Below are 25726 nucleotides of genomic sequence, written 5' to 3' on the forward strand. Positions count from 1 at the left end.
TACCTATGTTGTATTTATAATTTCATTGTAAGATCTGAAATGTTCATCCCTGAAAAAACAAAATCAAGATGTCTGCAACTAAATTTATGATTGATAGAACTTAAAATAGGAAAAAAGCCAGTGAGCTCTGGAAGGCACATGTTGGGCCTCTGCTTGGAAAGTTCTCATCAGCCTCCCCCCAGCCGTTGAGCATGAGCCCTGCATGATTGCCTGCTCCTTTTCCATCAGAAGATGCAGAATCCAAAACTAAATGCAAAGAGGAATTGATAGCTCTATTCTTGCCTTGCCTGCCTTTAATGACTAGCATTATTTGTTCTGGACCAAACGTCTGAGTCCCAGTGCTGTCATTTCTCCACTCTCATCAGTTTCGTGTTGCAGGGGATGGCGACAGCAAAGCAGTGCTGTTATTGCTCCTGTAACACCAGACTGTAGGCAACTCCTCTTTCTGCAGCTGAATGGTTGCCACCTCAAGATTAAAGAACATCCTTTTATTTTTCAGTGTTTTAACACTTGAAAATGTTTTATAGCCAAGGCCAAGTCAGATGCACAGAAAGAGGCAAGAAACATTTGGTTCCTCCACTTGTCTTTGTCGGTGTTGCTTGCTCCTCCACCTGGCTGCCTGCGATACTTGACTGTTGCCTCTGGACTTTCACATTTCTGTATGTACTCCGGTTCCTGTAAGTGCTCTTTCTGCAGCAGTTAGGGAACTGAAAATGCGTATCTTCGGTTTGACTTTTGGGCGTGTGATTGATGCCATGTTCGTTGGGAATAGGCTGGGTGTCTGTTTTGCTGACCTTCTGGGCTGACACACTGGGGATCAGCAGCTCTTGGATAACCTGAATGTTTCCATGAGTGGCTGTGGTCAGATGTTCTCAGCTTCCTAAAGCTTTGGCTTTTGAGGCTGAAAGTCTCCAGATTTGCTCTGGACTGTGTCTGGTTACTTCTAATAGCTTGTGGGCTATTTTTTGGGCATAAGCAGTCAGTCTCTGATCTGAATGTAATTTAACCAACTTCTCTGTTTCTGTAGCAATAATACAATGTGCAGAAATGACTAGAAAAAGGTCATGGATTACTTGCCTCTAACCTTGTTGTTGTTGGGGGGGGGAGTCTTGCCCTACCTTTAGCTCAAATGATTGGGGATTAAAAATAACCCCAACCCACTATGGTGTAAGACTTTTGAGGCTTCTCAGAACTTTGGGAGGTTAAATGAAACCCAAGGATCCCGGGCTGTTGGGTGGGATTCAGAGAGGTACGTTTGTGAGCTCTGTGCAGCCCTGGTGTAAGGAAAGGGGTGATTAGACTGTCTTCCTCCTCAGACAGCTGCAGACAGCACTAATGTGTTAGATAACACTGCGGTTCAATAGCTGCATGCTAATACAAAGCCATCTATCTTCATTTACTATCCTGCTGCTGTTCTTTCCTTTTCTTTTCTCCTTATATTAGTGTTTTGGTTAGTTGACATGACTAGTTTATCAGCTTAGTAGGACTAAGCCTGATATTGCCTGGTTGGGAGACACTGGGAGGGTGCAGCAGGGATGCCCGTCAGAGCCCTTGAGTTGGCAGCGTGCCGGGGTCTGAGCGATGCTGCTGCTGGTGACTGAGCTTTGAAAGAGTTTTAATCTGTGGTCCTGATCCTCTGTAATTGCTAAAGAGCTCTGGGCTCTTCCAGGAACCTGGTATCAGCTCAGCTGGCTACACTCAAGTAACAGATTTTCTACCTAAACCTGGGTGTGGTGTCATTAGGGATTTATTTCCCATCTTGGTTGATAGGATATTGCAACCGCATGTTGTTACTTCAGTGTGGCTTTATGAAGCAGATTGCTTGAGTGTGTGATGTGCTGGAAGGAGGATAAAATTAGCTTTATGGAGCTATTGTTGGTAGTTTGGGCCGTGAGGTATTTGGTAGCTGATGCCAACGTATGGATTTTGTTTAAATTTAATGTAATAATGAATCATGTGAATGAAAACATGATGTGCTTATTTTAGATGGGGGAGCAGTGACTACATTAGTCTGAATATGGGATTGGAGCTGAGAAGAAAAGTTTCTGATTTTTTTCCTGGCCGTTAATTGGGATTAACCAAAAGCTTTTACCAAAATCTCAGAAATTCTTCTGTTACTAATAGTAAGAAATAGGACTTAATACTTGATTACGAAGTCTAGGATATCATAGGATTAGACCTCATGTATGTGTAATGATTTGCAGCTGTTTATTATTTCATTTAACTAATACATAGACTAACAGACTCACAATGGCAGTTTTAATAAATGCCATAAGTATGCACAGCAGGGTTTTGTTGTTTTTTTTTGTTTTTTTTTAACATAAAGAGCAAGTTACTTTCTGCAGACAATTACAGGCATGTAACAAATGGAGAATTATGGAATGAGGTCTGCAATTGCCCTGTATTTCTTTCAAAGTTCATATGGGAAGCATTTATTTTGCTTCTTTGTGGGTAGACGTTCCTGTGCAGTCTGCTCTTTGGCACAGGGACCAATGGTCCTGAGGGGCTGCTATAAGCCCCAGACTGACACAGCCTGCACACAGCCCTGTGCTTGAAAAATGTTTGTGATTTCATTGCTTTATGATCTCCCTGTGAGGTAAGAGGTAGGTGGTGCTTGGAAAGGTGGGATTTTATAGGCATTGAAGTTGAAGAATAAGAGAAAATTGTAATTACACAGTCCAATCAACTTAACTTACCCTAGGAAGTTACATGAGCTTTTCTGACAGTGATGCCAAGAAATAGGTGCATGTTGCTCCTCAGATGCTAATAAAAGTTTCCTGCTGGTAATTTGTGATCGCTTGCCCTTCCTTCCCCTCCTATATTGTGTAGCCCAGTAGTAGTCAACAGATGGGATTTTCTCTCCTGAATGAGATGCAGCTCTTCCCTCCAGGCTGGAGAAGGGAGGGATGTTCATTTTACAAAACACAGGCAAGTGTTTAAAAATAAGTCAGTGGAGTGGCAGCCAGTGTTGGCTGGAGATGTGAGTTTTGACGTTGCAAAACATAAAAGCAGATTTGGTAAAATTCTGTTTAGTTCCTGAAGTCTAACAAGTACGATAATCAAATCCCATACACTTTACTAGTCTTAAATACAGTGTAGTTTGTGGTTACCATCTCTTTTTTTTTTTTTTTTTTTTTTTGGGGGGGGGCTACCACAGAGCCCTCAGTCCAGGTTCAGATCCCTGCTGAGGCTCATACTGAGGGTGATCAGGTTGTACTGATTAACATCATCTTCCTTGAGTCTTCCAGTCACCTGAAGTATAGAGCATTTATTGTTGTCATTAGTTATTTGGACCTAGGTAGTGTTTAGGAAACCCGGTCATGTGTCAATATCTCATTGAGTTAGTCTTGGTACAAATAAACACTCTACTTCACAGACCTTACAGTTAATGACTTAACTAATTACTCAAATTAATCTGTGCAAAAATTGGAGAATTTGCCCTGAGATCTTTTGAAAAATTAGTAAACATATAGTGTTCTTTTTTCTGTCAGATGTTCTCATCCTGAGTTTTTAATCTCTGCTCTCTATAGAAGCAGAAGAATAGCTGAGCTGGGACATCAAAGTGTAGCCAGAAATATTGACGTAGACCTTACTCAAAGTACCTTCTAGTGTCCCCTTAGCTCCCGAGCTGAGGAAGGGGCTGGTGTGGAACAGCACGCAGGGGTTTCTCTTCGGGTTTGCAGAGCATCTGCACGTGTTGGCATACTGAAGGGTGAGGGTTATTTTGGGGGAGGTCTAGCACGTGTGCTCTTTCTCTCTTTGGTGCAGGAACGATCGATTTTTGAGGCTAGCTAGTTGAAATGAGCACCACGTTTCTTACAAGAGTGAATGCGTTGGAAGTATGACAGATTATTTGGCCTAAAGGATGTGATACTGTCTTTCTAAATGTATCCTCTCAGGAATCTGACCTTTTAAGAAGTGGGTTTTTTTGTTGTTTTTTTTTAGCAAGATATTTTCTAGTACCTCAAACTACCTTTCTTGCCAGCCCCATAACTATATCCAGTTTGGAACTGAAACCTTGAGCAGCACAAATATATTTATTATTTTTGTGCTGTATTTTTGTGTGTCTTATTTCCCCCTCTCCTTCCCCCAGTGTAGATTTTAAAACATCTGCATGCACATAGGAAAAAAGCCTCGTTCAAACTGCTACTTATCTGCCTGGTACCAAGATTAGGTTTGTACCTTCAAGAAGTGATGACAGGTACAAGTAGGCAATGGGGGTTATGTGTCACAGAGAAAACTTTTCCTGCATCTGAAATGAGATTCAGTAAGTACTCAGCTCCAAATGGTAGTGACCCTCAGCGAATTGGTCAGTTTTAGATAAAAAGGAACCTTTCTTAAGGCTTACTGAAATAAGGTAAAGGACTCCCGTGAAGTCAGACTGCTACAAAGCCATTAGCAACTTCGGTTCAGTAGTTCAGATACTTGTTTTAATCGGTAGAAGAAGGTGTAGAGAGCAATTGTCAATACTGCAGTGCTTCAGGTGCTGTCATAGAGGTTGCAAGCCACATGCCCTTCCACTGAGGAATTGTGGCTTTGGTTTGTGAGGCATGTAGCTTTCTTTTACTCATGTAAATTAATCTAATGGCTTGCTTTTAAGTTCCTGCAGAGCACAGCAAGGTGCCAGGAGTGGGATCAGGTTCATGGGTTCCTTCTGTGTTTCCTCCAGGAAAGCTTTCACAGACTTGTGAAGTTCAACTTCAGATTTCAGATTTAAAAGTTCTTCAGTCTTTGTCTGAAGCCCAAGTGCATGCTTGAATTGTGGATTGATGCCAAATCAGCACGAGTCTCGGAACATGTTCAACTTGGTAGTTTCGAGTCTGGATTTCTGATGGTGATATATTTCTATCAATAATTTGGAAAATGAGTAAGAGTGTATCCAGAGGAATAAATCCAAAGCAGCCTGACGTTACAATTAGCATGGTTATGCAGAATAAAAGGGTTTTGGTACCCAGGGTTATCTGCTGGTAAACACATGTGGCAGATTCAAGTGAAAACTATCAATTTTGAGGAAAAGAGGGATGAATGCTGGCAGCCATTAGGTGCTTTAATAGCAACAAACACCAATATTTCCCTCTCGGTACAAAGAACTTCAGCATATCGGTGTCACAGGAGGATGTTTCTGAGGACCCTGAACAGATATAGGGGCGAGATACCTGAGAGGAGGGGGATCATGCTACAAAAAGCAAAGGAAAGGGGAAAGGAATGGCTGGGTGGCACAGAGGGGAGGGTTTGTGGGTGGGGATCTGGGGCTGTGGTCTGGAAAACCGCTTGACTGTGAAGCTGCAAGGAGGACCAGGAGCACAGGGTTATTGTAGCAGCGCTTGGTAGACAACGTGGAAGCAGAGATGTGAACTTCAGACATGATGGAAAACTTTACACTGGAAAAGCACCACTGAAGAGCAAGTGCTTACAGTACTTCAGTCTTCCACATTCCACTTTGAGAGTGTGTACTGTAAACTAAAAACTTAAGACCAAAAGATGAGTTGGGAGAGCGACTCGCCGCTCTCCCTGCCTTTCCTCCCTTCCCGTTCAACATTTTTTATTCTCTTTAAATTGTAGATCCAAGTTGCTCTTGGGTCTTGTCAAAAGGTGGTATATCCTTAATAAGTAAACATGGGGAAATGAATGTAACGCTTTTGTTTTTTTCTCTTGACCTGCATCCGAAGCAGGAGCTGTGATTTGCTCATAAATAAATAATTACCCCAAGGAGAATGCAGTCTCTGCAAACTCAGGGTGTGTGGGAGGCTTTGTCATGGCAAGTGGGAAGAAAAAACGCAGCAGATGCTGGAAGGGTGTCTTTGGGAAAGTGTGGGGGAAAATAAATGATGCCTTTCAGTCCTCATGTGAGTCAGGGGAGAATGTGACCCTGTCCCACTAGAGGAAGGTGCCCCCAGTTTAGGTCCTCAGTTCCCTTTGTCTAGCCCTGAGCACACAGTGAGACCTGTTTTCCATTCTCTGTGATAAACATTGGATTTGTAATCATTTTGGGGACTGTAAGCAATACCCTCATTTTCTGAGAAAGAGCATCTTTTTAGGGCATCTTTTCCGCAGCATCTCTGGGACTTGCTTGAGCAGTGAAGGAGTGGGGCTCAGGATTTGGCGGCTCGATGTCCACTGCAGCTTCATTTTCCACTGGGAATCTGATTCCCTGGTAAACCTGACCAGGAAAGGCAAGGAGCTGCTAAATGAGGTTGGTGACCCGGGGTATTGTACCACCACCTTTTTTCCCCCCTTAAATTCTTTAATCTGCTTAAGGGTGAAGAGGGTAGGTCTTGCAAGGTGGATGTGAATTGCATTTCTCCCTAGATAGGTGGAAGAGCAAGAGGAAGATATAACACACTGTTTGGGCAGTTGCAAGATACTTCCCAAATTGCTTAGGATGTTGAATTTGGGGATTAATTAAAATATAACCCTAGCAACTTGTCTTTCTCCCTGCACATCTAGAACAAGCAATAGTAAGACATTTAATAATTTTTTTTTAACTGGAAGTATTGACACAAAAAGAACAGTCGATCACTATGTGTTGGGGAGCTACAGGATTGGTCCTTAACACAGTTTTCAGGGGTGAATTAATTTATATTCATGGTAATCTCGGGGGGAAGTCTCTGGTCTGATCTTGGTTCCTCCAGGGCAGGTTCTGGCCGTGACTTGGCACGGGGTGTACGGTCCTGGGAACAGGAGGTTGTTGGTGTGGGACGAGGGCTGAAGTGTTCAAGGGATGTGATGTAGAAGGGAGACTGCCCTGACCAGCAGGAACTTTAACAAATGGAAATGGGGTGAAGGAGGGATGGAAAGATGGAAGAAGAAAAGTGTGTGTGCTTAGAGGGCTGGGAGAATACGAGACAAAATGGAGTTGAGGATTGCATCTGCCTGGGAAGTCTTGGCACCATATGGCAAACACAGGGCAGTTCCTCCCAGAGAAGAGGTTTGGAAAAGGCCACATTTTGTGAGAACTCTTATTTTTTACTTGGGAACCAGAGAGCAAAGTGGCAGGTGTGCACTGTCCTGACATTGGTGGCACTGGACACATCTCAGGGATCTGTGGGAGTTCTGCAGGGCAGGAGGCTTATGGAGGCTGGCCCACAGAGACACCACACACCTCTGGTGCTTACTCCCATTATTTTAATTGAATGCATTGCTCTCAAAAAAAGACTACAAACACTCCGCTTCTGCAAAAACCAGAATCCTGCCAAGCATTGTATTGGTTGATGCTGGCGCACTGGATTTATCTGGTCCTTCATAATCAGCCATGCAACCCAGGGGTTGGCTCTTGGAATGAGGTGGTCAAAGTACAGCTGCTGTTGGGGTCGGTGCTCTAGTGTTACCCTTCATTTGGTGTTGGTCACTCAAGAGGGAGGGCCTCTGGAGGAAACCACCCTGCCAAGGCAGGTTGTTCTGGGGGTAGTAAGCTCCTGAATTTCCTAAGAGCAGAGATTCTGTCTCTAATTACTGATCTTTTCTGGCTAAGTCACCTTGGACAAATTATTTTCTGGGTCTGACCGTCTAGAAAAGGAGTGAGGTATGTTTTCTCTTGTGTTCTCTTGAAGCACCAAACACAATGGGACTGAGACCCTGTCATACCATGTACCCTGTTGTACGAAGTCTTTTACAGAGAGAACAAGGACAGTCCTATTTCAGGTAGCTTAAAATCAGTCATATATTTAGCTCCTTCTCTGGAGTGCTTTGAGCATTAATTATGTTTTTAAAGCACTTAGTGCCTATCATCAGAAGCTCTCTATAGAAACACAAAGTTAAATAGTCACAGATCTGTGGCCTCTTAGGAATTGTTCCTGATGCTGTACAGCATAACCATTCATAAATTTGCATTGACAGTAGAGAGCAATTTCTAGTTTCTCCTTCCCTGAGGCACCTGTCTGGTAAAGCGTTTAAGCTTATGCTTAACTTCAGCACTTGAACAGTTTTACTGAGTTCAGTAACTTGGGTTTGGTAGCAAAGTACTTGAACAAAGCTCTGCCATCACCATATTGAAACTAAGACATACTAGAGCAATTCCAGGTTTTTATCTAAGAGACATCTATTGTGCTCCTGTGTTTATTACAATAATACATATATTATATAAACCACCTCGGACCCATTAATAGTGGGTGTGTTTGGAAAATGCAGATGTGTACAAGAATAAAGGCATCGCAGTAGAGAATATTTCTCTCTGATGACCAAATTGGTGCCTTTATTTCTGTCCTCAGATGTTGCAAGTCATGGTGTGTCACCCCTATGACCTATTTGCAAAGCACAAACAGATGGGAAGAAATTTGAAGAGCAAAAGTGCTCTCAGGGGTGTCTTGTATGTCTGAGAGCACTGAATGCACACCAGTAAACCAACAACAAACTGGCTTGGTCGCTGAGTGACAATAGCATCTGAGCACAGCCAGAACAAGTATTATAAAAGAAAATAAATGCACTAAGCAAACCCCTGTGAAACAGACTTTCTTGTCCTTAAAAAGTAAGTAGTAAGTTCACAGCTCGGTAAAACACAATTAGCAGGAAGAAGCATGTACACACTTGCTGAAGATACACATTATAACTGCGAGTTCCTCTTTCTGCAGCTATGTTAACGTAATAATTACACATTGTCTTTGAGATATTCGTTCTTTTGGGAAAGCTCATTGTGGGCAATATCTTCTCTAATACTTGGGTTTTAAAGAAATATTTTAATTTTAATGAGCAGATTTAGGGATAGCCCAGTGAGGGATGATACGGATCAAAGGGCCCCTGTAGAGAAACCTGGAAGCATGCTGAAGACCCCTCTGAAAAGTGGTATTTCTTGGGGTACAGTCCCACATACCTTTTTCTGTACACTGATTCCCAGAGATTTGTCCTAATCTCTCAGTGACACAGTACTCTACTTGGGGCTGTGGGTTAAACATACCACCCATGCTTGCCTCCTTTCCCCAGTGTTCAGGATTGGGAACTAGGGAAGGAGGAGGGAGCTCCTTGGTTGGCCTCATCAACCTCTGTAAGGTTTTATAGCCTGACTGACCTGGTTCAGCGGTTTGGTGACCGTCTCTAGTTTTCTGCTTTTCCCCATTCCCTCGCTCTGAGTGGCTCTGCAGAGGAGATGCCCCGTGTGTGGGGCTGACACAGTTTGTGTGCTGAATGTGTAACCTATCATGTAAACAAAAATCCCAAAGTGGAGTAGCCAGCTTTGTGTTTATGATGTCTGTGCTAAAATGTGGTGTTTCTTCATTTCCTTTCTTACAAATGCCAACTTTTTTCCCCTTTCCAACAGGCTAATCTATAGAGAGAGGAAATGTTTTACGATAAAGAAAACAAGAACACGCATTAAAATAAACCACAAATACTAACAGCTTGGTATAGAAATACAGTCTGGAAATAACAGATTCCTCGTGAAAAATAAAAATGCAAAATATTATTTTTAACCTTTGAGTGGTGTTTAAAAAAAATGTTGGCTTCTGATTCTTTGGGTTCTGTTCTCTTTCTGTTTCCATCCTAGTTCCTGTGGCTCTGCTCCAGCTCCTGGGGGCAGTCCTATCTCACCTTGGGTGTAACTCTAGTCACAGTTTCTTTGGGGACAGGATGGATTTTAGAAATTCTTGTTTCCCCACCTTTGGCTGTGTGGTCTTGTGCTCCCACTGAAGCTTAGCATCTCTGTAGTGTTCCCAAACAGCTGCTCCCCAAAAGGGTTGTGATGGGGGTGGGAATGGACTGCATTAAATTTTATACTGGAGCATAAAGGCAACAATGTGGAGTCAAACCAAAGGTTCATCTGAGAGGGGGTTTCTGACAGTGGCTGGTAGGAGTGACTGCCTGGGGATGAATAGTTTGCAGAAAGGCCCCCCAAATCAGTGCATCAGCACAAGTGAGAGGGGTGATATTTTGCTGCTTAGGGCAAAAGAGTTTGGGAACTTCCCAAACTGCCTATACAATAGAACATGTTATATTGAGCAATGTATCCTTATTTTCCTTCGTGCTTTGTGACGCTTGGGTTGTGTCTCAAAATAAATGAGGAGACGTCAGTGCGGAATCACAGAATCATAGAATGGTTTGGGTTGGGAGGGACCTTTAAAGGTCATCTAGTTCCACAGGTTGCTCAAAGCCCCATCCAACCTGGCCTCGAACCCTTCCAGCGATGGGGCACCTATAACTTCACTAGGCAAAAGAGTTGCTCTTGCCATCTTCTGTGAGCAGGTCTTCCACGTAGGCCTGTGTCCTGTCAGACTGATTTCTGGGCAGCTCAAATAGGAAAACAACATAGTTTGTACTTGCTTGAATTGCAATCTACCTTCTAAAAATAAAGCTGTAGACAATTGCTTAATTCATCGCCCATGCGGGCTCATGACTGACCAGCATAAATATGCAAGATTGCTTTTACCCTTTCTCATTCTAGCTCCTGTGTCCCAAACTATCCAGAAGGCACTGAGTGAGTCGGTGTGTATGGGAATAGCTTGGGTGCTTCAGCAAATTCCATCAAGTGCAGAGCTAGCACTTACGTGTGTGCTGAATCAATACACCATTAGGTGCAGGGACCAGGGACCTTGTCTGTCTTTTGAATGGTGACGCACCCTAAATTGATCTTCGAAGTTACTGGAACAGTATCAGATTTTTAATGTGAGGTTCTGCCATGGTTTATGTTATATTGCATTGGTAGGCTACTAATACAAACTCTTCTTATGATACTTCATCAGTTTTTAGATAGCTGTATGTTAACTCATAGCAGATGTATTGCTGGAGAAAGCTTTTAGTGTTGTTCTTTAACCTTGCTGCTGCCGGTGTAAAGAGCAGCTGTGGCATCTCGCTCCTGTACAGAGCGTTCACCTCTCACAGAGCAGCCGCAGTAGCAGTTGTGTGCCTGGAGCCTCGCTCTTGTCCTGGAGCAGCAGGTAACTCCCAGATTTATGGCTGGTTGTGGAACAACCAGCCCTGTTCACATGGTGCTAGTCTGGTCTTAAGAGGGGAAAAAGGCAAAACAGGCTTGGAGGGAGAAACCTGTGGGGCATTTTGTCTGCAGCCACTTCAGTGACCAGTGGAGAAGGATCCTTGAAAGAAATTGATTCCAGATTTCTGGTGCTGGAGTGTCTCACCAAGAAGGTGGGTTTAAGCAGTATGAATATAATTGTATGTGCTCTGAATGAAGCTGCATGTCCCAGGGTGCTGGGCTGTGCTGGGGGAGATGTGCTCAGCTGTGCTGGGCGTCTGTTCTCTCTAATTAGGTCTCATTACTTATATCTGGTCACGTTGGGTGCTCTTCCATAGATCTTCCCCTGCCTTCTCTGGGGAATTTGCTTTCTTATTGGTACCTAGGTACCATGATTCTTTGTGATGGTTTATGTCAGTTTAAAATAACTGTGAGAAAATTGCTTTAGGCTGTTCTAAATGCTTCATGGAAACATGTTGCTGTGTGTTGGAGGGGAAATGATTGTGCCTGCGTCCCAGCAAGACTGAATCCTTGAAAGCAGGCCTTAGGCTGGGCTTAATAAAGCGAGCTCTCTGGAGTTCTTCAACATCTTGAACATGGATGCAGTGTGCCTGGAGTCAGCTGCCTTGCTAAATGATCTTAGTGATATTTTTGACCCCGATTTTCATTTTGTTATACACTGTGATCTACTTTTTGCCTTTTTTCCCCTCTTCTCTCCAGTAAGCAACACAGATATTCCAGAATATGATGGTCCCATATGTTAGTCAGAGGTATAAATTTGTATTTGTGTCATAATGTGTGAGTGAGATTGCTACACTGCATTCTTTTCTTTACCTTTTCTGCAAATACACTTCATCCATTCCCCCTTGCAGATCCAAGTCTGTTATCTGGAATTGCGAGTCAGCTGCTGGTGCTGCATATGTCACTCCATTACTTGGCAGCTGCCTCAAATATATCAATGCCTTGCCTGCAAAATATATATCCTTCCTCACAACGCATGTATCTTGCACCTGCTATTGTAATGATGTGTCTTATTCCAGCATATTTCATCCCCAGAAGCACTATGAACTGCATCCCAGTCACAGGAGTCCTTTTTCCCACAGCTGATACAGGGGATGCTTCAGGGTGCAAACACCAGCTGCTGAACACCACGTGCAGGGGGGCATGAGGTGAAGGTAGGAAGAGGACAGGAAAGCCATATCCACTAGAAACCATAAACCACACTGAGGGCAGCAGGGTGTAATTGGCTATTTTGAGACGAACCTTTAACAACTATAAGCAATTGGCCTCTTGGTTTGAATTTCTCATCTGAAAGGGGGAGCTCCCAGCAGCAGGGCATCTCCTGCGTTGGCTATGTCAGTATGTGCTTGGGAAGAGCATAGCTCTAATTAAAATTGCCAGGAATGTTTCACACCTGTCTGGGGTCTTCCCTGAGATATAAATCACCTTCAGTCTTGTCTTCTGCATTTGAACAAGATACCTATGCATAAGACTTCCATGGGAGCGCTGCCTGTTCTCCCTGCTGAGCAGCAAAGAGCTTTTCCTAGCCTACGGTTTTCTGACTTGAAACCAGTTCTGTTGCTAAGTTCTGCTTTTTTTTTCAAAAAGTTATTTTGAAAATATGAAGCAGAATGGTAGACACTAATATCTTCAGACTTCCAGGGAGCATAGATCTATGTCCAAGCTCTTCTACTAGTCCCAGGTTTTAGAATCAACTAAATCATTCCTCTGAACTAAACAGCCTCAGCTAGTTGAAGGATTTCTGTTATTTTGTGCCTGAGGTGAATCGTGATCAGGAAATTACCATTTGGAACCAGAACTTGGTAACGTAATGGCCTAAACAGGGCAAGACTAGCTTTGAAATTCTCCTGATGACTCTATTCTCCTTGCAAGCGGTACTGATCTTCCCTCTGGCTCTGAAGGTAATTTCTCCCTGTTTCCATTTCCATATAGATAAGAAAACTTCAATACTGAATATGTGTATGCATGTACATATATAGGTGTATAAATGTATATTTATGTTAAAACATTTCAAACGAGGCTTCAAACTCTGTGCAGTTTGACTGTGCTGCTTCTACCCTTTTCATAGAGTACAAGGTGGTAAGAACCTTTGACGTTGTCTGACTGTTCCCATAATGATGTAAATGCAGCTGTGCTTTAATCATTCTTGATACAGATGTGCATTTACTCTGTCCTTAAATATATTAAATAATGAGGACCTGTGCCTGTCCTGGGCAGCCTGTTTTGGTACTTGCCTAGATGGGCTACAGGAAAATATATATGATTCTCTTACACCCACCTGTCACAGTTATTTAAGTGAAATCCTAATGGTCTCTTGGACAAATGCATTTTAGTGAGAATTAATCAAATAATTTTACATACGTAGGAGCTTTTTTGGAGATTACATATGCCGGATTACAGGTAAAATACACTATATTTTCAGTTTGTCCATGTGTGGCTAAAATCCCTGCTTGCCAAGCATGGGCCCAGCAGCATTCATCTGCTGCTTTTTTTTCCACATTTGTCATTCAGCATGAAGCCAGAGGTTTGAAATCTTCCTGAAACCACCTTTCGCCAGTCATCATGTTCATGTTTATCTCTGCAGTAAACCAACAAATGATTTGCATGGCAAAGAACACCAAAACCTCTGTCGGATCCTTGCAGCTGAAGGAGATGTTTAGATATGCTGAAAGACAGCTCACTAAGAAAGTACTACCAAATGGGAGGTGATAGCATTGATCCTTTAGCAAGGGGGATTTGTCAAAAGCCTGCTGCAGCATCTGATTTTGGGGATATACTGGCTTTTGATAAGTGGTCAGCCCTGGAAAAAACACACCTAACATGTACACTGAATAAAATTATATAGGGTTCAGGGGAATACTGTTGTGTTTGTTTGTTGTTTTTTTTTTTTTTTTTTTTTTTTTCACTGGACTCTAGTATTTAAACTCACTTTTTGAATTTGTATTTTTTTTTAAAAAAAATTGTTTCCTCCCAAGACAGTGATTTCTTACTTTCTAATCCCTTTACTGCTACTTTTGGTTTCCTCTGCAAGAGTCTAAGGATGCTTTGGGGAAGCAACAAGAGTGAAGGAAGGTGACAGAGCCAGTTGTATTTGGTACTCCCTAGACAATTTCCATTGCCCTTTAACAGCCCATGGTTGCAGGTTACACAGGTGTAACCTGCAGTCAGAGAAACTTGTGTTATTTAGTCTAATAAACAAAAGGTCGTAGCAAAGACTGGGTAAAGATTGCGTGAAAACTGCTGCTGAAAAGAGAAAATCCCAGGTCTCAGGTTCCACCAAAGCTGCAAAGGAAAACTGGTGGCGGTTAGTCTGCCAATTACCCTTATCGTTAATGAGTCCTCCCTTTAATAGTCTGTATTTGCAGTGATCAGCAGGACAACACTAAAAACTTCAGCAGTTTTCCATAATTTCTAGCATTACCTATGACATTTCACCCTTTGGTATCTACTCTAGTTTCTCATAAAATACCCCTAAAAGCTTATCTCTTGTATTCTCTCTTTCCATCTTCCCTGAGAGGTCACTCAGAGGCAATATCCGCAGTGTAACACGTGGCACATATTAGGCCATTTACCTCATCAGTTTTGCTTTTTTTTTCCCTGAGTCAGAAATGCCTTGTTAGCCTTCAAATCTCTGGCTGATGTGAGGCGAGAAGTGCACATCCCTGGGAGAGCTATTTGGGCTGGAAGGTCCATGGAGCTTAGCTTAGTAAGAGCTGTACTTTTCAAACACATCTACTTTAATTTTTTTATGCTTTTTTCTTTATGTTTCCCTTATTTTTCAGCACTGTTTCAGTATTTTTTATTTCTTCTTGAGGAGGAGGGCTCCATGTACCTCTTCCCTATAGGAATGTGCCTTTCAATCTGAGCTATACGTACTCTGTAGCTCATGCAGCAGGAAGGACACAACTAAAATTTTTATTTTTCCAGAAATCTTTCCTATATTATTTCTTCTTGTTCTTTTCCCTCCACCCTCAGTGTTAAGGCTCAAGACCCCTGTTTCTCAGAAATGCCTTTCAATTTCTGATACTCTTCTCTCTTTCATAGCCGCCTTAATGAAACAAGCTTTCTTGGCTAAGGTTTGTATTGGTAGGGTTAACGTTTTCCTTCATCTAGGTTGACATGTAGCAAAATGCTTTTCTGACATGCCTACTGCCTAGGGAGCCTGTCTGGCTGGGTGCTTTATAAATGAAGGCTGTGTATCACATTATATTGTATTTCACCAAAGGTTTTCTCTATCCTAGAAAACTCTGTCTCCTTACAAAATATACTGCCAGTTTAAGGAGAGGATAATATATTTACTACAGCTGTACTCAGTCTAGGAATAATTTGGCTGTAAAGATTAAATTTTTATATCTTCTTGAAGAAAACCAACTCTTTTGTCAGTCCTCGGGGGATCTGAAGTCTGGCCGGTTCAGTAGGAGTGGCTCAGATCTTAGCAGCTCTAAGTGGTGTATTTTTTTTTTCCTTCTATTCCTGCAATATAACAGCAATACGCTTCTTTGTCCCAAAGTTCAGACGCTTTAGGAGATTCTGAAGAAAAATCCTCTTTTCCAGTTCTAAGGTACTTGTGTGAATGTGGCTTAACGATGAGTGAAGCTCACAAGTGTTCAGAGCCCTGATCTACACTGAACATCTAATCTTGATGCAGCCCATTACCATCTCATGAGCTTGCAAAAAATCACTAAGGAGTGAATTCACTCCAAAGATCAAGCTGCTTTTTTTTTTTTTTTTTTTTTTTTTTTTGGGGGGGGGGATTAGTGGTGTTTATCGCTTTAGATAGGCTGAAGCAGGCATCAGGAGAGACTTTTTGGCAGTGGTTCAGCACTTCTGCTTTGGTGCCTGCCCAGAATGATAAAGGATTTGGTCTGTGAACAGTTCCGACTTTTGACTTTTTAGCCCAGTTCTTCCAGGAAATAAGCTGATGGGATCCGGCTCTTGCCTCTTTCTTGTTCATTGTGTATCTATGTGTATTTCTGGCCCTTCCCGGTGAATTTGAAGCAGGTTTGGCAAAGGGCTGGGGGTTTTCAAAGTGTGAAGAGGCTACAGGTTTGTGCTAGTCAGAGGCCACAGCAGAAGGCTGGGCTGGAAACCCGCGCTGGACGGTTGTGCGTGTGGAACAGCTGGCTTGAGGCGGTGTCCCCTTCCTGTTCCTGCGTTATCGGAGCCACTTAATCATTCATTCGCGGCGTTACGCCGTTTGAACATGATAAGAGAGGTGGCTTCTCTGGGGACCCAAATGGCATTTCCATGCAGGCTGTGAAGGACAAATGTAAAATGGAAGCAGGTGTATGTGCTACCTCCAGAAACCTCTTGCCTCCTGACATGGGCCGGGGCCCCGCTGCAGTGATGGTGGTGTAAGTGGGGACTGAAAAAGGCCATTTGGAGATCAGGGGAGATGAGTGGGAGGAAGGGGGGCAAAGAGAGGAGAAGAGACAGTTGCACATGGGAGTCCTCCCTAGAAGGTGGGCTCCTGGGCTTGGGAAGCATGTGGGAGTCTCTGTGCACCCACATGTGGGTCAGCGCAAAGCCCAGGGAGCTCCCTGCTGAGAAGGGGCTTCCCCTGGGTTTCTGCCTGTGTAAGTGAAGCACATAGGCTGGGCTGAGGATAATTTCTGAAGTTATAGCATAACCTTGCAGAAATGTGCTCTTCTTAGGGCAGCCCTAAAATGGAGCTAATAAAAGTGAATGAATGAATGCAATGGCTGGTTCTGCTGTAACCATTTGTTATCAGTCCTGCCTCTCTTGAGGTGTCTTTTCAGCCATTTGGAAGCAAATTTCTTCCTTTTCTGTTTGGATGTGAATCATCCTTCTTGCCAAACATAACTTGAATCAAAGTGCTGTACACCAAAGTGACATCCCAGCTGCACGGACGAACCCTTTTGACAGACCAGACTGGAGGGTGATATGTTTAACCAACACAAAGACAGACATGGAGACTCTCCCTGTCACATCACACCTGGGAATACTTATCTTTGTGACTATCCCCGCGGGTGTGTTTGCTATCCTGGGTGCCACTGAAAGAGAGGGTGATGGTCTCACAGTAGTGTTGTGCCCAACACATATGAATCAATCATCTTAATTGATTCCTTTGGTTAAATGACATGGATTTATCTGTACTTACTGAGACGGGGTTTATAGTAGTAGAAGGACTGAGAAGTTTGTATGCAGAAATAAGCAAATGTACTCCGTGACAAGGGAGAAATGTATGCCCGGGGTGTGTGTGTGTCTAGTTGTCATGATTATGGTCTTGGAATAAAGCAGTTAATGGCATTATAGGGTTGTCACCCAAAGCTGTTGAATATAAAGTCATGTCTGGGTGTTTCTCTGGTGCCTCTGTAGTCAGAGGGGCTTTATTCTGCCAGGACCTTCATTTTGCCTTGTGCCTGTGGAGCCTGCTACCTTGTGTCAGCTGAGGGCGTGGGGGCACAGATGGGTCTTTGATGTCTCTGCCCATGTCTTGAAAGTATTTGGGAAGAAATGGATGTGCACCATCCCCTTGTCTATATTTATTCTTTAATAAAACCACAGATGGGCAAGTAAGGAGTGTGTTCTTCTGTTGTCCAGCAGCTGCCACCTTGCCTGTCCCCAGTCTGCATTGCTGGTGGATGAGGATTGAAGTTTTGGTTGTAGAGTATACCCAGCCTGGAATTTCGGTGCAACCAGCTGAATTCCTTGGCAAAGATACCATTGGCTGGGGCATCTCCTACTGCTGCTAATACCAGCTCAGGTCCACCGAGCTGAGCAATGTGGAAAAGGCTGGTACAGCTTGCTCCTGTGGCTGCTGGTATTTTGAACACTGAGAGCTAGATTCCTCGACTCTAATTTCAGATACTTTACCGAGATGCTGTATCTGGGAACCCAGTTACCTTAGTCAAGACAGAGGTAAGCACCTCTGGAGACTGATTCAGATCTTCGGGTGGATGAATTAGCCTTGAAGGGATGAGTCTTCCCCTGTTGACTTCAAGTGCGGAGCTCTGGGTGAAGTGCTGCCTTGGGGTCTGTGTTAAACAATTATAATCTGTTGATGATAACCCGATCTTGTGGGGTTTTTTAAACCTGCTTTAAACAGAGCAAGACACTGTGGTGTTAGTGGTTCTGATATCCCACTGGAATGTGGATATCCCCACATTCCATTGCCCAGTGCCAAGGTCCTCCATCCACAGAGCCTCTGCCAGCCCTCATCCAGCTCAGAAAGTTCCCACTTTCAGCCCTTCTTACAGATGTGTAGATTCAAAGCACCAATAGCAAAAGCACTGTAGAAATGAGAAATGTGCTAAAACAAAGAAAAGCAAAATCAAGCTTTAAAAGCAAACTGGTAGATCCTGAGGTTACTATAATAGAAGTATGGCCATACTACATGCTGTGGAAGGACTTCATAGCTTGTGTTTCAGGCCAAGAACAAGCATTGATAGACCATAAGAATTTCTTACAGATTTTGGTGGAAACATTTTCTGGAGAAGGTGAGGAAGAAGGAATTAAACTGAACTTCTGTTAGAATGTGTCTGTTATAATGGTAAAACCATCAGCTGATGAACTGAAGAAGCTGTTTTGTCTTTTTGGTGTAACAAGAAACATGATCTTGGGTATCATAAGGAAGTGATGCAGCTATATTCCTGAGTAGAAAGATCTGTTTTTGATAAAGAAATAGACATTTTGAGAAGACTTGTCTCTTTGAGAATTTTTTTTTTTTTAAATACTGATTTAATTCTGTTGGAGTTTGTGTCTGAAATGAAATTGGTATCTCTTCGCTTTGTAAGCAAGACGAACCTTGACTCTCCAGCCGTTTGGGGTTAGGAAGTTGGCTGAGTGATCTGCTAGCCTTCTGCAGGCCAGAAAGTCTCACCTTTCCCAGCTTTCTTGACTTACTCCTCTGGCTGTTGCTGAGCCTAGAGATGGAAAAAGGCAGTGTGGATATCTAATCCATCCCCACGTCACAGCTAGTTGCTCCTTGCAGTTGATTTGTTATTATTGTCCTCAGATAAAATCTAATCAAGCCCAATGCGGTCAGAGGGACTCCATCAACTCTCAGAAGCTCCCTAGTAGGGAAGACTGTTAAGAGGCTTCTTGTCAGAAGGAATAATAATAATTTCTATTCAAGTGCTTCAAACTGTAATTTATGTTCATAGGTGATTTTCTTACTGCCTCACAATGCTACCTTTTGAGGAAGAATCTGTGTCGTGTAGATGGGGAGGCAGAATATTTTGTCCAGGGCAATGGAAATCCATGGTAGGTTTGGGAGCTGGACCATGCTCATTATGAAGCTGTGTGCATAACCTCAAGGTTATTGTCCCGTCAAAAGCATCAGTGGTGACCGTAGTCTGTTCTGCTCTTGAAGTCTGGGCTCTGCCATTAAAACAGAGGTGAATATATCCAGATGTCTTTATTAAAAAAAAACCCACAACACAAACTGGAAAATAAAGCAAAATGATCCATCAAAATTTCTTTTTTCCTGACAAAAAGAAGAGTATGAGTCTCTGCTAATGAAAAATATTAAAATTCCGGGTATCCTGTATAATAAATAATAACATGAGCATGAACCTGGCTTGCCTCAATCATCACCAAATCATCAATATAGCTCTTTTTGTTTTGAACTTTGCTGATTTCCTTCAGCTGTGCAGATATAAATAAATAATTCCACTTGATAAAGGTCTGGGAATGCTATACTTTAAAAGATAAGAAAGCTTTGAGGGGGAAATTGTTTTTAAATCCATAACATTTGTATGCTGTTCACTGTTCATACTGAGCAAAAATTCATTCAGTTGGCAGTTAACCAACCCTATTTTATTCTTACTCTGTGTTCAACCTATCCTTCTCCTGGGGACATCTAACCTTATATGTAATTACCTCTCTGAGAGTGGGAAGGAGGCCTAAATAACCTTCCTAACAACTAAATAAATGCACAGATCCCTGGGATGTTATCAGTTGGATGCTGGTGGCAGTGCTATCAGGAACAGTGTGCCTGAGCCATGAAGAATTTCAAGACTTGAGTCCAGTACTGGGCCAAAGAACTAGAATTTAAGATGTTTTCAGAAAACAAAAACAAAACACGCTGAATATTTAGATTATTTTTGTTTCTTTTATAGCTTGGAAGTAACGGTGATGAATTTTAACACTCATGGTGATTTTTTTTCCTCTCGAGGTCTGTCCAAGTCACTCGGTCTCATTGAAGGCTATGGTGGACGTGGTAAAGGTGGGCTTCCAGCCACCCTGTCTCCTGAGGAGGAGGAGAAAGCAAAGGGACCACATGAGAAATACGGCTACAACTCCTACCTCAGTGAGAAAATTTCGCTGGATCGTTCCATACCAGATTATCGTCCAACCAAGTAAGTACCAGCTGCTCCATGAAGGGGTGTACACGTTTAGATACCATCTGAGAGCCAGGAGTGATTGTTGCTTTCATATTCTTGTGTGATACTGTTCACTCTTCCCTCCTTATCATTCACAGGGCCGTGCTCAGTAATGAGCAACTGATGTAGTTTGGCTGAAACTGAGATAGTTCATAAAGACGATTTATCAGGGGAAAAAGGTGAATTTCTTTCCACTCTCTCTCTCGCTTTTTATTTTCCTAAAGCAATACATTATTTTGGGTGGTAGTAATGCGATCAGAAGCTCACATCTGCTTTCGTCAGCAAAGGGCTGTTCACTGAGCTTTGGCCTTTGGTGTTTATTACCCTGCGAATGTGTGCAAATACTCTCCCTTCCTCCTCCCTTGTCAGCTCCTTCATGTCACTGCAAGACCCCAGGGGGGCTCTCAGCTGCCCTCCTGCTCCTTCCAGCACAGCCCTTCCCCTGGGACGCTGCTGTGGGGTCTCCTGTTGATCTTTAAGCAGCCCAGAATGGTTGATTCGAGGGAGGGGGCAGAAGTGCTTTAACCCTTTACTACTGCAGTGGCAGGAGGAAGGCATGAGGAAAGGCTTAAAATATTAGTCAGAAAGAGTAACTAAGCTCCTGAGCAGTGACACCTCTGTGCAGACACCTTTGAAGGGAGCCCAATGGATCAGGTAGCAGTATCCTTTCTCTACTATTTTTCTGGAATGACCTTTAAGGTGATGGTGATGTTTACTTCTGAGCACCATAGAAGAATAGACTTTAAATGAGATGCCAAATCGTTTTGTTAAAAGTGTGAGAAAAGATGTGCTGTAAATTTGTTTATCTCTATGAAAGTTAATTTTAGATATGGCTATCAGAGTGTTCTTCAAAACAGGAAAGCATCAATTTGTCCACGCCTGGAGTGAAATCCCTCATTAAAAAAAAAATGAGCGAAGAGAGATTCAGATTCTGAAAGATACACGTGCAATGCTTGTGTCATTAGGACAGTGACAAAGCCATTGCTTGGCATCTGCAAACCATTGAAAATCATGCAGCAGGGGGATGCAGCTACATGTCTCCAGCGTACTGGGAAATTGTTAAGGATGTGAGAGCATGGAGAGCTTTTGTTCCTTCACTTCTCTGCATGCTGCATGAATTTCAAGCAGCCACTCAGAGTTTCCAAGTCTGTCAACCACTGACAACAGAAATATTTGGATGAATTTCCAAAGCAATGGAGGCCCAGCTTCCAATTCTGCTGGTATGGTTTGTCTGGACAAAATGAATTGCAGGTACAAATTGCATCTCTGGCTATATGATATGCAAATCCTGCTACAATGACAAATCCTTGGAGTGAGACCTTCTCTAGCAGTTACCTGAGTCTGAGCTTCTTATTTTCATTTCTCATCCAGAACTCTGACTTCTAGCAGAGCCAGCACTACTTTGTGAGAATTAATTTGAGAAGTAATGTTTTTTCAGATCTTGGCGGGAAGAAAAGGATTAATTCTGACATTTTTAGGTTTGCATTATATTCTTCCTCAGTGCCGCTATCCGTCATTTCATGGGAGGTTTGTGGAGAGGACAGAGCAGGCACAGCAATTTATTAAAAATGCATCGTTTTGGAGCCAGGCTAATACTCTGGAGAGAATCTGTGGGTGCTGGCTGCAGCAGCATAACTTAGTATCTTTTATCTGTGTAAGATCCTCATGAGCGTGTTGTAAGAGAGCAGCAAGAGGACTGGTAATGAAATAGGCTTGAGTTTGCTGGAGAACTTGAAAAGTTTCAGCTTTTTCTAGTTCTAGCTTCGAGATCCATTTGCTATTTTGTGCATACAATTTTATGGCTGATTTTATGAAGGGTTTAATGCAAACCATTTAAGTCAAGTATCCTGGTCTCTGATTAAAATAGATTCAAGTCAAAGGAAATTAGCCTAAATGGTTTTGAAATTGCAGCATTAGTGGGGGAAAAACTGTTGAAAACCCTCCAGCTGATAAGCATTACAAAGCATGTATTAGTTTTAAATATAATAGCGAAGCCTGTTTGGTTCAGCTAAAGGCTGTTCAGCGTCTGGAATGCCGATGGACTCAGACTGTTTCTAGCAGTGGCTGTTGCTCATGCATTTTTTTTTTTCTTTTTAATTTTCTTGTTTTTTAAAGAAAGAGATTAATGTGGTCAAGTCTCATTCTCTTGAGTGTTGAGTTATGCTGGATCAGAGCTCCCTTTCCTGCCCCCTCTTTGTGACTGTGGCCAAAGCAAAGGGGAATAGGGGGAGTTCAGGGGAAATTAGTCATGTTTTGTAATCCTTCTGTATTTAGAATCCCTGCACCTTGGGGTCAGCATCACTGAGGGTTCAGAGATGAAGGTGTGCCTGCTCAGAGCGATTTGCAGGCAGATGCTGGCAATGAGGAGGCATCATGAGTCCCAGCCTTTCGAGTCCCTGCCCAGAGGCAGCAGAAAGGATGGATGTGCGTTTCCCTGGAGAAAATGGTCCACGAGGTGTTGGGTACAGGATGGTGCTCCAGAGAAGGTAAGGTCTTTCCCAGGGCCAGGAATGGGGATGAGAAGTACCTTGCTTGTCTTGATTTGGAGAATTGTAGTGTCTCTTTTTGGTAGTTTGGATTATCATCTTTGTTTTGGTTATAATATTCAGTTTATTTGAGAGATTTTCTTTTCTTAAATGCTGAGGCTGATTACTGAGGCCAGAAGGTAGAAAGTCTACCCTGCTGTTCACCACTGGAGCAGTATTGGATTCCCAAAGAAGAGCTGCTGATGGTATAAATACATGAAATAATGTGTGTGGTACTGATACCATAAGGGAACTGCACCTGTAAGATCTTAGTCTTGAGCTTAGTAATATAGGTGCTTCCGATCCTGGCCTTCTGCTTGAGTAGGAAAGGTTGTGTTAGATGTGCATTGCAGTGTGCCTTTAGAGTGAATCAGGTAATGGTATTACATTTTGGATGACCAAGAAAGCTACTCCTTTGGCTAAAATAAGAGAGGACTAGTATTTTGGTGCAAGGGACCTTAATTCACATCTTCCTGTGGAACAGTGGCATTATAGGCATAGGCAACACATTTCTGTCTTGCTTGATTAGGTCTTTGGACTTTAAGATGAGATTCTTGTGTGTTCTGGAAAACAGTTACTGCTTCTAGATTGGAAGTACCCAAGGTGCACCCTGCAGACTGTAGGACTTCTACACAAATATATAAGAACAAAATGAGATGGAGAGATTTTCTTCAATTTTCTGCAAAAGCTGTGAAGGACAAGGCTGATCTGTGAGTTTTATTGTTGATCAATTCACAGCATTTTCTGCTTGCCAGTGAAGGATGGGAGAGTTTAAGAAGACGTGTTATTTTCTTTATTGAAAGTGAAGCATATTTACATGGGATCCTATGGGCTGCTAACATTCCCTGCTTTGATACTAGATTTTATGCACCTCTATTTTATTCTGTGATGTATGATTTAATGGGAACCCTTCCTATGTATAGCTGGAAAATAAAAATTGCTCTGTTAGATCAGTCTGCCTGTCCATCTTATCTGGTATCTAATCTCCAATAGTGGAATTACCAGATGCTTCAGGTTGAAGAAATCATATTAAGGAAAACTATGAAATAATCTGCCCATCTGGTACATTCTGTCTTCTCTATTCTCTCTTTTCAATCCTATCTAATATAAATGTGGAGTTCTCATTATCTCTTTAAAAGTCTGTTCCTTTATGGAATCCTGCTAAGCTCTGATTCAGTGGTATTTTATGGCATTAAGGGATTAAGGAGTAGATTTAAGAAAAATAATACCCACAATTGTTAAGACTATTGAATCATTGGGTGAAGATGACATATTCCTGCTGCTGCGAATCTCTTGACAGCTGTTCTGGTGTGGGCAAGCTTCAATATACTAAAGTGAAGAGGAAAACCAGTTGAAGTGATAAGCAACTTCCACAGCTTGATCTTCGGATGTTTTGAGGGCTTCCTAGCCAGGAGACACCCTGCCTCTTCCTCCTGTCTGCCTTGTGGGTCCTGCCTATGGGTCAGGCAAAGCATGGAAAGACTTTGATGATGTGTATCAGGAGCTTGATCTGCTTTTGTTTTCACAGCATGCCCCTGGTAAAAGGTTTGCATTTACAAACTGGCCCACGTGGCCTTAGAGCAGTGTCTGGGTAGAGCTGTACCATCACCTGGAAGCCATTGCTAAAGATTAAACAGTTACATATCACTGATGTAATTTCAATTTTTCCCAGTGGTGTGTTTGGGGGTTGAATCAGTCATTACATTCAAGTGTCTCAAGTGGCTGAATCACCCGTTTATTTCTGTAGCTGCCTTCCTTGGGAGCAGTTGGGCTTTTTAGCACCATCTGGCTTTAGCTGGTTTTATTACCAGACTTGTGTGTAGCAGCAAGTTGAAAGATTTTCTTTGGGATGTAGTGGAAAAGACAGAGAGTTTTAGATAAGACCTTGGATTGTTCTTCGACAATGTACTTAAAAGAACTAAATCCATTCTTGATTTTGTTTTTATTTGAAGTGGTCCGTGTGTGCCCTTTGGGGGCTCTCGGCATGTACATGCTGGGTGCTGGAACATATTCTGGGGTGGAGGGAGTGAGCTGTAGTGGGAGGCTCTGCTCCCTCTGGGGTCTCTCCTCAGCCCTGGAGAGCCTCTTGCCCTCTGCCATGGGGCTGCCTTTGGGTCTCAGCCTCCACTCAGGTTATTGGGATGTTGCAGGGCCAAAGAACTGGATTTTGGTTTTATAATCAAAATGGAAGACATCTTTGGAAAAGTCATGAGTGTGGATGTGACTTAGATACATCAGGACTGTCCAGGAGGATGGGCCTTGGAGATCTGTAATTAATTCAACATCCTGTGCCTGAGACCACACCTGCCTTCACATCTCTTGTGCTGGACCCAAGATGTTCTTGTCCTGTGCTGGATGCTGGCTGTACCTGCTGTCAGGAGCTTCCTCTGCAGACTCCAAGACTGGCAATGTTTTGTGCCGTGAGGCTCAGCCTGTGCCCTGTGGTTGGCTCTGATGGCGCTCAGGAAAGCTATCCTGTGCTATCATATTTATTTATTTTCTTTTGAGGAAGAGCAAATCTCTTCCATTGTATAAACAGCGAAAAAGACCTGGCTTTGCAGGTGCCTTTATGCTGGTTTTCTCTTGTACTGGGTTACTGAAATGAGAGGCTTTCTCAGCACATACCATGACTTGGGCAGGAGACTGTCCCGTATGCTGCTTCATACATCGGGCATCGCATTTGTCTTAGTGTCTCGTTTCTTCCCCAGAATAGAAGGCAAACAACTTCCTTCAAGCTTTGCTTGAAGCAAAATCCTTTTGCCTCTCCCCAGACGAGGATATTATTTTTGGTAGACATGGCTGAGATCTGCAAATAGTATTGGGGCAAGGGAGAGAGCTCTTTATTAGCGGTTTCCTCAAGTTTTTAGTAGCTGGAACATTCCTGGAGTTGCACATTTGTGATACGATGCCAGTTACTTAGCCATGTCCTGCCCTAG

The 25726-nt window shown here is 42.8% G+C and overlaps 1 protein-coding gene across 1 annotated transcript in view; it reads left to right on the plus strand.

The window, feature by feature from the left end:
• The window catches only part of GALNT17 (polypeptide N-acetylgalactosaminyltransferase 17), a 224147-nt gene that overhangs the window by 37058 nt on the left and 161363 nt on the right, over nt 1–25726 (plus strand). Inside the window, exon 2 of the mRNA XM_074922730.1 lies at nt 20058–20241. Within this exon, the coding sequence (XP_074778831.1) occupies nt 20058–20241 (184 nt within the window). The remainder of the gene's footprint in view (nt 1–20057; nt 20242–25726) is intronic.

The sequence above is a fragment of the Athene noctua genome, chromosome 19, assembly GCF_965140245.1.
Source record: "Athene noctua chromosome 19, bAthNoc1.hap1.1, whole genome shotgun sequence".
Classification (NCBI taxonomy): Eukaryota; Metazoa; Chordata; class Aves; order Strigiformes; family Strigidae; genus Athene; species Athene noctua.